This window comes from Mustela nigripes, chromosome 6, assembly GCF_022355385.1.
Source record: "Mustela nigripes isolate SB6536 chromosome 6, MUSNIG.SB6536, whole genome shotgun sequence".
NCBI classification, from domain to species: domain Eukaryota; kingdom Metazoa; phylum Chordata; class Mammalia; order Carnivora; family Mustelidae; genus Mustela; species Mustela nigripes.
Genome location: NC_081562.1, coordinates 139,063,847 through 139,079,609, shown reverse-complemented (window position 1 = coordinate 139,079,609; position 15,763 = coordinate 139,063,847). Strand labels below are relative to the sequence as shown.

The window sequence follows — 15,763 nt, the reverse complement described above, 5'->3', positions numbered from 1 at the left end:
ATGCTGAAAAACTCATAGAAGCTGTTGGAGAATTAACTTGATTCTATAAATGATTGCAGGAAGAACAGGCAGTGTCATCTTTTGTTTGTAGGCATCAAATAGTTTTCCAAGTGGATCTGTTACAGAACACAATTATATTACATTCTTTGTATTTCAGTGTACTTTTTTCATCAGTACAGACTAAGATTTTACATTACTTTTTAAAAAATACTAAGGTATTGATTCATGAGCTCAAGAGCAATTTAAGTGTTTAAGGTCTTTTTCACATCTGCTGGAGCCAACATTAAATCCCATTCAATACTTGAAGTTTTTAAAATTTGACTGTAAGCTTTTTTTTTTTTTTTTTTTTAATTTCAATTTATTTATTTGACAGAGAGACAGCAAGAGAGGGAAACAGGCAGGGGGAATGGGAGAGGGAGAAGCGGCTTCCCACAGAGCAGGGAGCCCAATGTGGGGCTCAGTCCCAGGAACCTCAGGATCATGATCTGAGCTGAAAGCAGGCACTTAACAGCTGAGCCACCCAGGGGCCCTTGACTGTTAGCTTTTAAAGTGTGGATTCCCTGTTGTTCGTTTTAGCTCTTGATTATATTTTGAGTTTTGTTTTTATGGTTATCTTGTTAGGGATATGTGTTGGCTCTCAGCATATTTGGATTATTGAAATTAATCCAAATCCAGCAGGATTTTGGAATTCTGCTAAACTCCTTATTTATAGACATTGTTGTTTGAAAAATATTATTCTAAATCATTTATAAGATGCTTAATGGGCTGTGGTCCTTACTAGTCTTCTAAAAGTTGCACTGGGTAGTCAGCCAACTTCCGATTCTCTTGTATAGTTCGCTGGTTTTTAGTTTTATCAGCATGTCAACAAGAATATGATGAAAAACTTGGGTCCTTTTATGAAGTCATGGTACAGGAAATGAGTTTAGTTCAACTGTAGGTTTTCCTCAGTGAAATTTTGGTGTACCAAAAATAATCTATCATTTTTCCTTTTTGAAAATAAGTATAACATTTACAAGTTAGTCATCTTTTGTTGCTTTTGTTCTCCGTGGCTTTTAAAAATCAGCTATAGTAGCTGGGAAATTTTTATCTATGAAATATTCTCTTATAATTAGAAACTTGAGCTCACTTAAAACCGTTCTTTTCATTGTCTCAGACCTCAGCCTTGAAGTCTCTCTTGACTGTTTATTCTGTTGTTTCATTTTCAGGATAATATTGAAGAAGGTGTTAATAAAATGGGACTACCCTCTGTCTTATACTGTCTGTTAACATTTTATTTTCTGGGCAGTATAGGTCTACTCAGACATTAGTCTTTTTCTGAATATTTTAAAAAGCTTATACCCTATATAGTCTCTTAATAATGGTCTCATATCTTACCTTTCTTAGAACTCTTTGGAATCTGTTGTCCTAAAGTCCTAAGGTACATGTTTCTATTAATTTATTTATTTGACAGACAGAGATCACAAGTAGGCAGAGAGGCAGGCTGAGAGAGAGGAGGAGGCAGGCTCCCTCCTGAGCAGAGAGCCTGATGCGGGGCTCTATCCCAGGACCCTGGGATCATGACCTGAGCAGAAGGCAGAGGCTTAACCCACTGAGCCACCTAGGCGCCCCAATGAATAGCAGTTCCTTTATTTGCTGTGTGGATAGGCTTTGGAATCAGATAAACCTAGATTGGAATTTAGATTCTGCCACTTCTTAGCTCTGTGACTTTTGGGAAGTTACTTAACTTTTCTATGTCTGTGTTTCTTGTTTTGCAAAATAAGGGTCTGTGAAGATTTAAAAAGAGGATTCATGTAAAAGAACTTTACCCAGGGCCTGGTATGAAGAAGCAAGCACAACAGATACCAATTGCTGCTTGTTTCTTCTCTTCTGAGAGAAGAAATTACTTTCGTGATTTAATCAACAATAATTGTGCTTGGGATAATTCATAGCCTACAGTGTTTTCACTCAACAAAATTAGACTTCAAGTAACTATTGTAGTAGAAAGCTCTGTCACTGTCTCCAGCTTCTGTGGCAGCTTTGCCACAGAAATTTATATTAGAAAAGTGTCACCTGACTTAACTCCTTTTGTCTTCATCCAAATGCTCTCAACCACTTTGGAGGAGACTGGATATAGTAGGTAGTGGGACTTGTCCAGGACAAGATTATGAATGTGGAGGAGTTACCAGGAAATAAACATGGATTTAAGGAAAGAAATGAGGTAAATGGTGGGTTCCTGGTGAGGTCTGAGGATGGGAAACTAATTAAATACATGGCAGGGTGGAGTTGGGACAGTCATTGGCAAACAAACCTTTTGGAAGACCAAGGTTAGAAACTTCTGGTAGGTAGCGATCAGCAAAATGATGTGGGAGTAGGTTTTTCTTCTGAGATGTAGATTTGATGAGCAAGCTGCCAAGGGTGACCTGAAGCAACTGGTACTGTCTGGGCTCCTCTGTCAGTTGGCTGAAGCACTGTTTCATAATATGAATTTCTGTAAAAGTTTGTGTGTGTGTGAATATATATATATGTTCACACACACATATAACTTTATTATGTACAGAGTTATTCCTTTTTCCTTTCTGTAGCTTCATTAGATAAGTTTTCTTTATTTTGAATGAGGCTAACCCACTGGTATTCTCTAGTGAATTCCAAATCTGAGTGATATCTTTTTACTTCCATGTATGAAGTAGTTGTCACTTACTCAGTACTTGCTGTATGCTACCCATCATACCAGGTCTTCATGGATTTCCTACCATAGCTTCCTGACCTGAACTGGCTGCCACAGCATTTACTTTTAATTTAAACAGATGTGGCCTGCCATATATTTATTTTAGTTCCTGTGTTCCTTGATAGTACAGTGCAGTGGTTACGAGTATGTCCTTAAAACCAAGATTGTCTGGGTCTGCATCCCACCTCCATCTTGCTAGCTGTGGAAGTAGAGCAAATTAATATCTCTTTTCTCAGTTTCATCATCTATAAAGTGGGATTACAAATAGTACCTTTCATAGAGTTTGCTGAGGATTTAATACATTAATATATGAAAAATTATAAGAGCCTGGCACATTGTATGTTCTCAGATGTTAGCAGTAATAATTTTATATGAGGACTTCTAATTTTCGTAGCCTTCTCTTAATTAAGCCTTCCCCTTTGTTGATGAGGACGTTTCCTCTTGAGGAAGTTCAGAGAGAGGTGACTTTTCGAAGGTGTTATGCTGTTATCTTGCTTACTAAATGTTTTTCTTTTTTACAAAGTATGAGAGAAGTAGTACATACCCATAGTTGTCCATCTCTGTTTCTCACAAGAACAGCAAAAGTATATTTTAAACAGGGAGGGAGGCTTTAGAAAGGTGCTCTGTGTTAGTAATGGCAATAATGATTCAGCAAGCATTTGACTTCTTACTAAGTGCCAGTCACTGTGCTTGGAGTTAAGCACAGCCCTGGCCTCAAGGAGTTTAAAAGCTGGTGAAGAAGGCAGATAAGTAAATTGACAGTTGCAATGTGCAGCTATAAATATAATGTTTAAATGTAGATGCTATAAGAACACATAGAATGAGATGACTGGTTTATATAGTTGGGTTGGAGGAGAAAGCAAAGTCTAAGCTAGTCTTAAAGGATGCACAGAGTAGGAAGGAAAGGAGGTTGCCTTCCTGGTAGAGATGACACATGGACCAATGCATACCCACATGAGAAGAGTATCACAGTGTGAGGAACAGCATACATTATGGTGTAACTGAATTTGAATGTGAAATTGTCAGATTTGATCATTTTGACCAACACAAAACAGCAGTGTAAGAGGAAGGATGGTGGGAGGTGGCAAACAAGAGGCAGGACAGAAAGTGTCTAATTTTACCTGATTACAGATGTATGCTCTCTCAGATTTTCAAATAGATGAATATAATTTTTTTTAAAGATCCATGCTTAAGATAGGTACATTTCATTGTATATAAATTTTACCTCAGGAATAAAACTGGAAAATGAATCCTAGTTAAAGATACCTGCATGGTGAAGTATTCAGGTGAAAGTGTACTGAAGTCTAGTTTACTTTGAAATACATTAAAACATGAGATGAATGAATAGATACATGATTAAACAGTAAAATTATAAAAGTGTTAATGGTAGAGTCTTGGTGGAAGTTATAGGAATGTACACTGTAAAATGTATTCCCTTTATCTGTATGTTTAGATTTGTTGGGAATAAGTCAGTGTAGAAAATAAAGTCAGGGATGGATTTGAAGGTAGGCAAAAATTATTTTCCTAATTAATAAGTGTTTGTCAAACTACTTAGTGATAAGGTGGCATTAGGAAATTGCCTAATCTGTTGTTGTTAGTATCTCTTGCACCAAGAGCGGAGTGTAGATCATGGCAGGTGCTCAGTAAGTATTTGAATGTTGAATATTCCATAATCTCTGTAATCATGTGAAATTTTTAAGGTTATGCTTGAAGTCCCGAAAGCAAATGTATGCATTTGCTGTCCTTGGTGCCCTCATAGAATACAGTTTCACATAACCACAGGTATGTGGTATAATATAGGTATATGCTACTACATGTTGATCTTGAGAGAGTCGCTTGTTAATTCACCCACCAGTATTTTATGGATATAACAAAAATTTGAATTTTTTCCTTAGGTTTTATTTGATTGATAAAAACATCCTAAGCGGAAGGTATGACATCGATATACTGAGAACAATTATGTGTAAAGGGAGTGAATTGGAAAGGGTCTGTACTTCGTTCTCCAGATAATTTCTTGTTCAGAAATACTGCATTGCCATCTTATTTTTTTTTAAGATTTTATTTATTTATTTGGGGGAGAGAGAAAGCATGAGAAAGAGAGAGAGAGAGCGCACAAATGGAGAAAGGTCAGTGGGAGAAGGAGACTCCCTGTCGAGCAGGGAGCCCTATGTGGGACTCAATCCCAGGACTCAAAGATTGCAACCTGAGCTGAAGGCAGTCGCCCAACCAACTGAGCCACCCAGGAGCCCTATTTTTTTTTTCTTTCTTTCTTTCTTTTTTTTTTTTTAAAGGTGGGTTGGGGGAGGGTTAGAGGTGGAGAGAAGAGTATTAAGCTGACGCGGGGCTCAGTCTCAAAACCCTGAGATCATGACCTGAGGCCAGTCAAGTAGGATGCTTAACCTATTGAGCCACCCATGTACCCCCAATGCCTCCTATTTTAAATGTGATTTGAGTTCTCTTAAAATTTTCCCAGGGAAATAAGTACCTTCTTTTTCTCATTAATAAATGTGCCTATAGGAAATTTGTTAATATCCAGTTAGTTGTGCCCAGTGTTGAAATTTTTTTTTTTTTTTAAATAATAAAAGTTTTAAAAAAGAATTGGCCTGCTTACTAATTTACTTAGCATGTGCTATTTCCAACACAGGCTTCTCTTTTTTACTTTGGCTTCCTCTGGAATACAGTGTAATTTCATAGTACCTTTTTGTCAGCAAAACCAAAACAGAACAAACCAAATCCCTGAAAACTGAAAATCAAAAGGTCACCTTGTTACGCATTTTTTTTCCCCTTCAGCCTAGTAAAGGAAGATACTTAGATATTAAAGATAGAATAGTTTTATTTTTAATTTCACAGATATTTTGAAAATTTATTTTTGAGGTACAGCTGGGCTTGATGCTTGTATAAGGAGGACTATTGTATGGGCTTGTAAGCTTTAACTACCAGTTAACCACTAATCAGCAATCCTATTTGTAAAGATGAATTCATATCTGTATGTAAATTTGCAGAAAATTTTTCCTTTGAGATCACATAAAGCTTTGGAATACAACGTAAAGACTTTTGAGATGTGCACTTATGTAAGAGATGATCATAAACAATGAAATTTAAAATTTGTGTTTCATTGACCACAGAAAGTAATCTGGGCTAGAGAGAAAGTAATTGCTTAGGTGGATCATCACTAAGAAAATTACTATTAATATATTCTTCTTTCTCTTCAGTCTTTATAAATATTTCATGAACTAAACTTCAACTTTTATGGTGTCTTTCATATTCGTGTAAAGAAAATCTGAATCTTCATCATTCTTCCAACAGCTATTTTCTTTCTTTCTTTTTTTTTTTTTAAGATTTTATTTATTTATTTGACAGAGAGAGATCACAAGTAGGCAGAGAGGCAGGCAGAGAGAGAGGATGAAGCAGGCTCCCTGCTAAGCACAGAGCCCGATGTGGGGCTCGATCCCAGGACCCTGGGATCATGACCTGAGCCACCCAGTCACACCCCCCCCCCAATATTTTCTTGTGCAGATTTTATTATGCATGGATGAGAAACAGTTAATATCTATGTGAATTTTTTCAGTGTTTTCTAAGACACTTAAGTAATTTCTTATGACTCTTTTTTAGAGGAAAAAAAATTCCCCTGAGGTATAAAATCTCTTATTTTCTCATAGATGTACTTGAAGGATACAATGGAACAATATTTGCATATGGACAGACGTCCTCTGGGAAGACACACACAATGGAGGTAACATTTTATAATCTGTACTTGCCCTGTAGTTTGCGGAAAAGAGTGTGCATTCTTTCATTATTTGTGAAATTATTTTATCATGCTTAAACATATTTACTCTTTATTGGATTCTCTGATACATATAATATACAGATAACCTCATTGTTGTAATCTAATCAGTCCTGGAGTTCAAATAATGACATTATATACTTGAAATCCTATCTTAACTTTGTTTTATTAGCATAACCACAAAAGATGAGCATTTTAGAATTAATGGAAATTTCTTGTTACTTTATAATGGAAATTTGAAATTTTAAATGTTTCATATGTTTTCATTTCTATTCAGAGCAATTAATTCTCTCCAAATATCTGCAACTCTTTAATAAGAATGTCTCCACAGTTTTTGGTGCTGTTATTAGTAAGATGTGGTCCTGTCTAAACTTTCATCTAGAAAACAGCCCATTTGTTATCTTATGCTGCTGCTACAAAGCATCTGCTTTTATCATTTATCTGAGCATTCTGTCTAAAATGACTGCTTATTTTAGTGTAATTCATATTACTTATTCCATAAAGTTACAGAGAATGAAGACATTTCTAGCATTTGTGTTGATTTGACTTGAAGGAACAATAAAGACATGTGGGAAGAAACAGACTAAAAACCTCTTTCGAAAATAAGTTTATTGCACAAGCATGGATAATCTAAATCCAAAATAAAAGGCTTAGAACCATTGGTAACCCTTATTGTTGACATGCAGTATTTAAATTACCAATGTGTAATACTTGAATTGGATTTTTTGGGGGTATTTGTAGAGCTGTTTTCACCAAAAAATGGCCACAATTACAATTACTGTCCCTTGTTTACTGCAAATTGTAGATTGAAAATTTTTACTTTTAATTCATATTTCTTTGAGTCTCATTTCATTTTCTGTTTAGGGTAAACTTCATGATCCAGAAGGCATGGGGATTATTCCAAGAATAGTGCAAGATATTTTTAATTACATTTACTCCATGGACGAAAATTTGGAATTTCATATTAAGGTATAAGACTTGGGGAAAGATTGTGTTGTTTTACACCTAGAATAATTTTACTCCAAGAAATAATAAATGTTCTTCCTTTTTAAAAAATATTTTTAAAGTTCTTTGGACAGTTACAGTGGAAAGATCTTTAGGGTTAGTAAACTGGGGTTCTTTATACCATTAGATGACCTTAAACAGGGTCACAAAACCTCTTTTTTGTCTTCACCTCCTTCTCTATAAAAGTGAAGGAGTTTGTTACTAAACTCAAAGGTTTTTGTTGTTGTTGTTGTTGTTGTTCTGGTAAAGTTTTTATTTTTAAGAGAGAGAGTGAGAGACCACAAGTGGAGGTGGGGGCAGGGATGCAGAGGTAGAAGCAGACACCCTGTTGGGCCCTGGGATCACGCATGACCTGAGTGAGCCAAAGGCAGCTGCTTAACTGACTGAGCCACCCAGGTGCTCTGAACTCAAAGGTTCTTACTGTTCTCATGAGTCTAATTCATTTTAGATGAAGATACATAATGGAAATTGCTATTTCGTTACATGACCAGTTTAGAGAGTTCATATCTTCCCGGTAGAACATGAGCTGTGGCTGAGTTGTTGATAACTCTGTCCCCTAGTCTGGGCCCCATTAACTTTAATGAACAAGTGAATAAGTTATTTTAAAATTTTAATCTTTTTTCCTTCATTTCTTTACCTTCAGGTTTCATATTTTGAAATTTATTTGGATAAGATAAGGGACCTGTTAGATGGTAAGTTACAATTTTGCTCTTAGCATTTTAAAATAGCATGTTACCTTTTTTTAATAGTAGATATGAAATCATTTCTAAGAGACCTATATGAAATTGACTTAAATTGTAGGAAACAGGTATATTTTAAAGTTCTTTTAAAGTTAGTTGAATGCTTTTGACTTGTTGAATAACTTACTTAAAGCACATATTTATGGGTGTTTGTGTTTCTTAGGTAGTAATTAGAGAATTGAATTACAGTTAGAGGTTGTGAGTCCTTGTCTTCTGTCAGCTGTCAGTTAGATTCACTGCCCTCAGACAGACTATTAAACCACTCTGGGTTATTGTTATTTTCAAATGTGTGTGGTAGAGGTTGCATTGGACCTAAAATTCTATATTGCTCAATTAGTTTTCTATTTAAATCCCCTACTGTTTCTGCAGTCTTTTTTTAATAGCGGTGTGTTGTATTTTTAAAATTTATCTATTATTAGGTCACTTGGGAAAGGAAACAATCAATTGAATAAGCTATTTCATAGCTAGTTTTTGAGTTGAGGAGAATGTTGCTGATACTCTTCATTTTTCTTTTTCAGTTTCAAAGACCAATCTTTCAGTTCATGAAGATAAAAATCGAGTACCCTATGTAAAGGTACTTATAAAATAATACAGAATGCTTGTTTAGAAAAGCCCTGTGATAAACAATTTTAAGGCTATTGACATACTTCAAAAAATATTTTATAGGGGTGCACAGAGCGTTTTGTATGTAGTCCAGATGAAGTTATGGATACCATCGACGAAGGAAAGTCCAACAGACATGTAGCAGTTACAAGTAAGTAGGATGTTTATTAATTAACACTAGTTAAGGTTCAAAGCTGCCTTAAATGTCTTATGACTTTTAAATGTCTTTATGAAGTTGATTAACTGTATTAGATTTCTATGTAAAGTAATGCTTTAGAACTTATTAGTAAGGGAAAGCCATGTTTGTTTATAGTTGTTTGTGTTATTTCATTGCAGATATGAATGAACATAGCTCTAGGAGTCACAGTATATTTCTTATTAATGTAAAACAAGAGAACACGCAAACAGAACAAAAGCTGAGTGGAAAACTTTATCTGGTTGATTTAGCTGGTAGTGAAAAGGTAAAATCTTTATATTCTGGTAGATACTTAAGCATTTTTAAAAACTTTTGCTTGAATTTGGACTTTGACATTATTCATTATTAACATATTAGAAACTATAAAATTGGATTTGCTAATATTTCTGAGAGTTAAAAGCTTTGATGACAATGCTTATCCAGTTCCAAATTACTGCCATTTGTGCCATAGTCCAGTTCAGTCAATAGGTGTTACCTTTGACTTAAGGTGTATGATTTTATTGAGAATTTATTTTAGCATATATTGTTACAAATTTTATTAGGTATCCTTTTCCTTACCATACTGCCTGGGGGCTCCCTGTGAAAACTGGTAACTATCCATTAGTCTTCTCTGGTTTGGTTGTACCCCTTTCTTTCACTTGGTTGATTATTTAATAATTACAGACTATACCATTTACCAGTCTGATTCTAGTTTATGCGAAAATTAAAATAAGTTCAAATATTTTAATAATTGATCTCTGTAACAATTTTGGCCATTTTGCTAATTTTTCTTCTGATTAAAATGACATGCCTATTCCCTTTTACTTAAGTCTTGAACACATCCTTCAAAGCCTGTCTTTGATTTTTATGAATTCTGAGAGGTCTTTCTTCAGCCAGTATTGTTAACATACTATTTTATTCTATCTTTAACATATGTATTTCACATCTTTTTAAAAGAAGTTTGCTTTTATATTTAAATTCAGTCTGTAATAGTTACAGTATCAACATACTTTAGCAAATGTTAAAAGCTTTCCCTTTTTTAAATGAAGCAAAGGGGGTTAATAAATAGTAAATGGCAAATGTACATGTAAATTTGTTATTTTCAAGAGCACAAACTTGAAATAAAATTTGTTATCTCCTTATTGACATTCTTGTCATGTACCTAGTTACTTGACCAAGTTCTCAGAAGTCTAATGCTCAAGAAATAGTGATAGTTTAGAATAAATATTTGCCAAATAAAATCATGAAGGTTTTTGTGCTATTGTTTGTTGGCTATTGATGACCTGAACTTTTTAGAAAATTTGAAGAAGCTTAAAATTTTGTTTCATTCTTTTGAAATCGTATGTGTAGGTTAGTAAAACTGGAGCTGAAGGCGCTGTGCTGGATGAAGCGAAGAACATCAACAAATCCCTTTCTGCTCTTGGCAATGTCATTTCTGCTCTGGCTGAGGGGAGCGTGAGTGCACATCTTCTCTTTCCTTGTTGTTGTCTTCTGGGGATCCATATGTGTAGATGCATGGATGTTTGAGTGAAAGATTCGGTGTGTTTGAATCAGTGTGTGTGAATTAGTTGTCTTACAGGAATTTATAGTATTAGTATGTAGATCTTAGTTCTTCTCTTAATATTAATCCGTTAAAATAACCAAAATCCCTTTGTAACTTACTTAAAGTGTAACATATTTCTGTAACAAATTTTATTCCTTAGAAACCCATTGGTCTTCTATGTTTTTTATGTTCATAGACATATGTTCCATATCGAGATAGTAAAATGACAAGAATCCTTCAAGACTCATTAGGTGGCAACTGTAGAACCACTATTGTAATTTGCTGCTCTCCATCATCATACAATGAATCTGAAACAAAATCTACGCTCCTGTTTGGTCAAAGGTTAGTTGTTAAAATACAAAGTGTAAATGACAGGTCTTTTGTTTATTAGGTCTAGGAAAATGCAGGTAGGTATTATTCAAATCAGTGCATTTTGTAATATGTTAGGCAGCTCTTAAATTGAGAGATAATGTAAACAAGGTCCATTTTTAAAGCTGCTTGGATTTGAATTAAGTTTTAGTACATATCAAAGTTAAATGTTAACTTGAGTCAAATTTATATGAGAAGCTTTAATTCAGCATTAAAGAAAATAAGCATTTAAATCAGATAATAAAGAAAAGCTTGACAAATATAATCCTGTATATGTTGACATATGTGATAGGTTCACGTAATGGGATAGCCAAATATGAATTGCTTAACCTAGGAAAGTCGGTAGTGGTGATTTATCTTTGACCTTCAACAGTACTTTTTTTTTTATTAATTTATCCTTGCAAATGAATTGGGAAAATAGGGGCCCTTGTTTTTTTATCCTCATCAGTTTTTTGGGTTTTTTTTTTTTTTTTTTAAAGATTATTTATTTATTTGACAGAGAGACATCACAAGTAGGCAGAGAGAGAGAGAGGAGGAAGCAGGCTCCCTGCTGAGCAGAGAGCCTGATGCGGGACTCGATCCCAGGACCCTAAGATCATGACCTGAGCCGAAGGCAGCGGCTTAACCCACTGAGCCACCCAGGCACCCGGTTTTTTTGTTTTTGTTTGTTGTTTTTTTTTTTAAGCTATTCACAAATTTGAGAACTGACACAAATTTACTTAGCTTGTGAATAAGCACTATAGTAATTACAGTTCTTTGTATTTAGTTATAAAGATAATTAAGAATAGTCAAATTGCATAACCAAAAATACATATATACACACACACACACACACACACACCACTTCATATACATGTAACACCTATGGATTTCAATTGAAAATATTTAATTCTAGTTACTTTTTATTTTCCTGCTATTACTTCTCTTAGGGCCAAAACAATTAAGAACACAGTTTGTGTAAATGTAGAATTAACCGCAGAACAGTGGAAAAAGAAATATGAAAGAGAAAAGGAAAAAAATAAGACCCTGCGGAATACCATTCAGTGGCTTGAAAATGAACTCAACCGATGGCGTAATGGTAATAATTTATGAATATGTCATTTGTAGTTTGTTGAATATGAATGTAAAGCTGTTTTATAAATTTGAGACTAATAATAAATATAAATAAAAATAACAAACCATATCCATTTTTACTTTTTAAGAATTAGGGATCATCAATTAAAATTTAATAAAATCTTTTAAATCCTAATTTTATCTGTATTGATAAATAGAGGCACAGAGGCCATCTTGGAAGCTATAGTAGTCACAGGTGGCAAGGTTCCTACAGTAGGGTGAAGTAATAGAATTTGTAAGATTTGGTGACTGGATTTAGAAGATGGAGGTGAGTCAAAAGTAATTGCAGATTCTCAAATCTCAGACTTAGCTGATAAGAAAGTTGGTGAGAGCTGTTGAAATTGGATAAAATTTAATTCATTTTAGACAGGTGGATAGTTTATTAACTATGCTTTCTCTTATTTTAGGAGAGACAGTGCCTATTGATGAGCAGTTTGACAAAGAGAAAGCCAACTTGGAAGCTTTTGCAGTAGATAAGGATATTACTATTACCAATGATAAACCAGCAGCTACAATTGGAGTTACTGGAAACTTTACTGATGCTGAAAGAAGAAAGTGTGAAGAAGAAATTGCTAAATTATACAAACAACTTGATGACAAGGTAGGTATTGTTCATCTTCTAGTTTGTTTTAGAATGTTATGGCATAGGTATTTTTATTTTTAATTTTAATTTTAATATACATCTTCTTTGGTTTCTGTTAACCTTATGAAAATCATTGTAAAGTTGACCCTCAGATAACACTGGTTTGAAATGCATGGATCCGCTTAGATATGGATTTTTACAATAAATACAGTAATATATATTTTTCTTCTGATTTTAATAACATTTCTCTAGCTTGCTATCTTAAAATATGGATTATATTTAAATATAAAATAATCTTATTTTATAAAATATATAATTATAAATGTAAAATATAAATGTAAAATTAAAAATAAAAATAATTTTTAAATAAATATAATACATTAACAAAAAATATATATTACTTGTTCGTTGGTAAGCTTTTCCATTCAACAGCAGGCTAGTAAGAGTTAAGTTTTTGGTAAGTCAGAAATTATTTGTGGATCTTTAACTCTGTTGTGGTGGGGGACAGTCAGTGTTACTAACCCTCACATTGTTCAAGGGTCATCTGTATTAATAAAAATACAAAATCACAGTTTCTGTTTTAATGCAGAAACTGTGAGACATAATTATTTTTTTCCTTTTAAAAGAATTTGCAAAAGAAAATTCGGCATTGGGTCATTGGAGAGCCTTAATGAAACGATTTCTTAGAATCAGGGATCTAAGGACTCAAAGGTGATGCAGGAGATTAGAGAGGGAACAAAATAAAGTGGAAATAGTGTTTTCCTATTTTGATTATGTCCATTAGTAGTGTGAAAAATAAATTATGAACCAGAAAAAGAAGGGGAAAACAAGAGCAGTGGAGAGACGAGAAGTAAATAGTTCTGGTTTTGGTTTTAGGTGATATGTTATATGTGTTTTATTTTATTTTTTAATTTTCTTACTTTTTTTAAAGATTTTATTTATTTATTTGACAGATCACAAGCAGCAGAGAGGCAGGAAGACAGAGAGAGGGGGGAAGCAGGCTCCCCACTGAGCACGGAGCCCAATGTGGGGCTCGATCCCAGGACCCTGAGACCATGACCTGAGCTGAAGGCAGAGGCTTAACCCACTGAGCCACCCAGGCGCCCCTTATATGTATTTTAAACAGATATGGCAGTTTTGGAATAGCTGCCTGGCCATAATTTTCAGTAATAAATTTAAATGTTTATTGTTTTTGCTTTTAAACTGTTTTTTTTTTTTTTTTTTTTTTTTTTTTATTTTTTTTTTTTTTTTTTTTTAATTTTTTTTTTTTTTTTTTTTTTTTTTTTTTTTTTTTTTTTAATAAACAAGCCTTTTTAAATTGGGTGATGTTACAGTTATTAACTGAAAGAAATTCCAGCTATTTCAACTTTTTTCTAGGAGATTGAAATAAGCTAGGCTGAATTTAGTGAAACAGTTCTGAAATATTTTGGTTGGGGGAATAGTAATCTTCCTATTTGTATTAGAAAATAGAATTTGGGGGCGCCTGGGTGGCTCAGTGGGTTAAGCCGCTGCCTTCGGCTCAGGTCATGATCTCAGGGTCCTGGGATCGAGTCCCACATTGGGCTCTCTGCTCAGCAGGGAGCCTGCTTCCCTTCCTCTCTATGCCTGCCTCTCCGTCTACTTGTGATTTCTCTCTGTCAAATAAATAAATAAAATCTTAAAAAAAATCTATAAAAAAAAAAAAAAAAAAAAAAAAAAAAAAAGAAAATAGAATTTGGTTGTGAGCTACTTCATTAACTTACTACTTTAAAATTCTAGGATGAAGAAATTAATCAACAGAGCCAATTGGTAGAGAAACTGAAGACACAAATGTTGGATCAAGAAGAAGTAAGTTGAATACCTTATGTACTGCTTTCAAAAAAGCTTTATAGTTTGTCACTATTATTTAAACATAAAAGAACCTACAGAACTTAGAATATACTGGAGTACATCAACAAGTTTTTTTAATATTCCCATGCTTCACTGTGCATATGATACATCATTGGATTAAAGCAAAGATTCACTTCCTCTTAAGGTTTTTCTGTTTTTTTCAGTTTGAGTTCTAACTGGAGGGGAGAGGAAACTTTATTCAGTATTCTTTTCATATAGTTCTATTGGAGTTTTTAATTCTGTCTTCTACTTTCCTTGCTTGATGTACAGTGCTGTTTTATGTCCTTATCTCCCCTGAAACATGTCTTATTAATTCTTGAGAAAGACTTACTATACTGGGCTGGGATAACTTTAGACTGTTCCTCCCTTTGTGGAGAGTATTTCCACATGTAAATGAAGGAAGAAATACTAAAAACACAATGTTGTATTGTCATTCCTCACTTAAACACACATAGAGGTTTAAAGGGATAATTAAAGAAAGAAAATAACTTATCTCTGAATTGCTTGGACCTGTCTTTGAGAATTGTATAATTTAAGGTATGACTGTGGGATTGAGAATGTCATTGAGTGAAACCTTTTTTACTCTCCCACCATGTCTGCCTTTATCAAACCTGTACATTTTTGCCTTCTTTACTTTGATAATAGTTCTTTCAAGTTCCTCTTCTCTAGTTTGTCACCTAGTTTAGATCCTCAGTTTATCTTATCTGGCAGAGCAGGGGGATAATTAAAAAATGGTACTTCATTCAAGGTTTGTTTTGGAGATGGGCGCAAAGATTATATAGTTTCAATAAGGAAGAGATAGCCACCATCAGTCAACTTAGTCCTGGTCACATCATCTTTGTACTTCAGTTATGGCATGTTTTCTCAGAAAAGTCACTAATAAACATCTACACAATTCTTCATTATAATATTCTGTGCTGTTTGTTATAGGACATTTAACATGCATGGCCCCACTTCTTTTTTTTTAAATATTTTATTTATTTTATTTGACAGATAGAGATGACAAGTAGGCAGAGAGGCAGGCAGAGAGAGAGGGAGGAGGAATCAGGCTCCCTGCTGAGCATAGATGCGGGACTCAATCCCAGGACCCTGAGACCATGACCTGAGCTGAAGGCAGAGACTTTAACCCACTGAGCCACCCAGGCGCCCCTGCATGGCCCCACTTCTAAGTGCCATTAGCATTCTGCACCATTAGAAATACTCCTACAGGGGCGCCTGGGTGGCTCAGTGGGTTAAGCCGCTGCCTTCGGCTCAGGTCATGATCTCAGGATCCTG

General features: G+C 34.4%; 1 protein-coding gene across 1 annotated transcript in view; it reads left to right on the top strand.

Moving 5' to 3' along the window:
* The window catches only part of KIF5B (kinesin family member 5B), a 46,516-nt gene that overhangs the window by 10,264 nt on the left and 20,489 nt on the right, over positions 1-15,763 (top strand). The window contains exons 3-13 of the mRNA XM_059404366.1: positions 6,364-6,437; positions 7,353-7,457; positions 8,137-8,185; positions 8,752-8,807; positions 8,900-8,987; positions 9,173-9,297; positions 10,362-10,466; positions 10,751-10,896; positions 11,853-12,001; positions 12,444-12,637; positions 14,378-14,446. Coding sequence (XP_059260349.1) covers positions 6,364-6,437; positions 7,353-7,457; positions 8,137-8,185; positions 8,752-8,807; positions 8,900-8,987; positions 9,173-9,297; positions 10,362-10,466; positions 10,751-10,896; positions 11,853-12,001; positions 12,444-12,637; positions 14,378-14,446 — 1,160 coding nt within the window. The remainder of the gene's footprint in view (positions 1-6,363; positions 6,438-7,352; positions 7,458-8,136; positions 8,186-8,751; positions 8,808-8,899; positions 8,988-9,172; positions 9,298-10,361; positions 10,467-10,750; positions 10,897-11,852; positions 12,002-12,443; positions 12,638-14,377; positions 14,447-15,763) is intronic.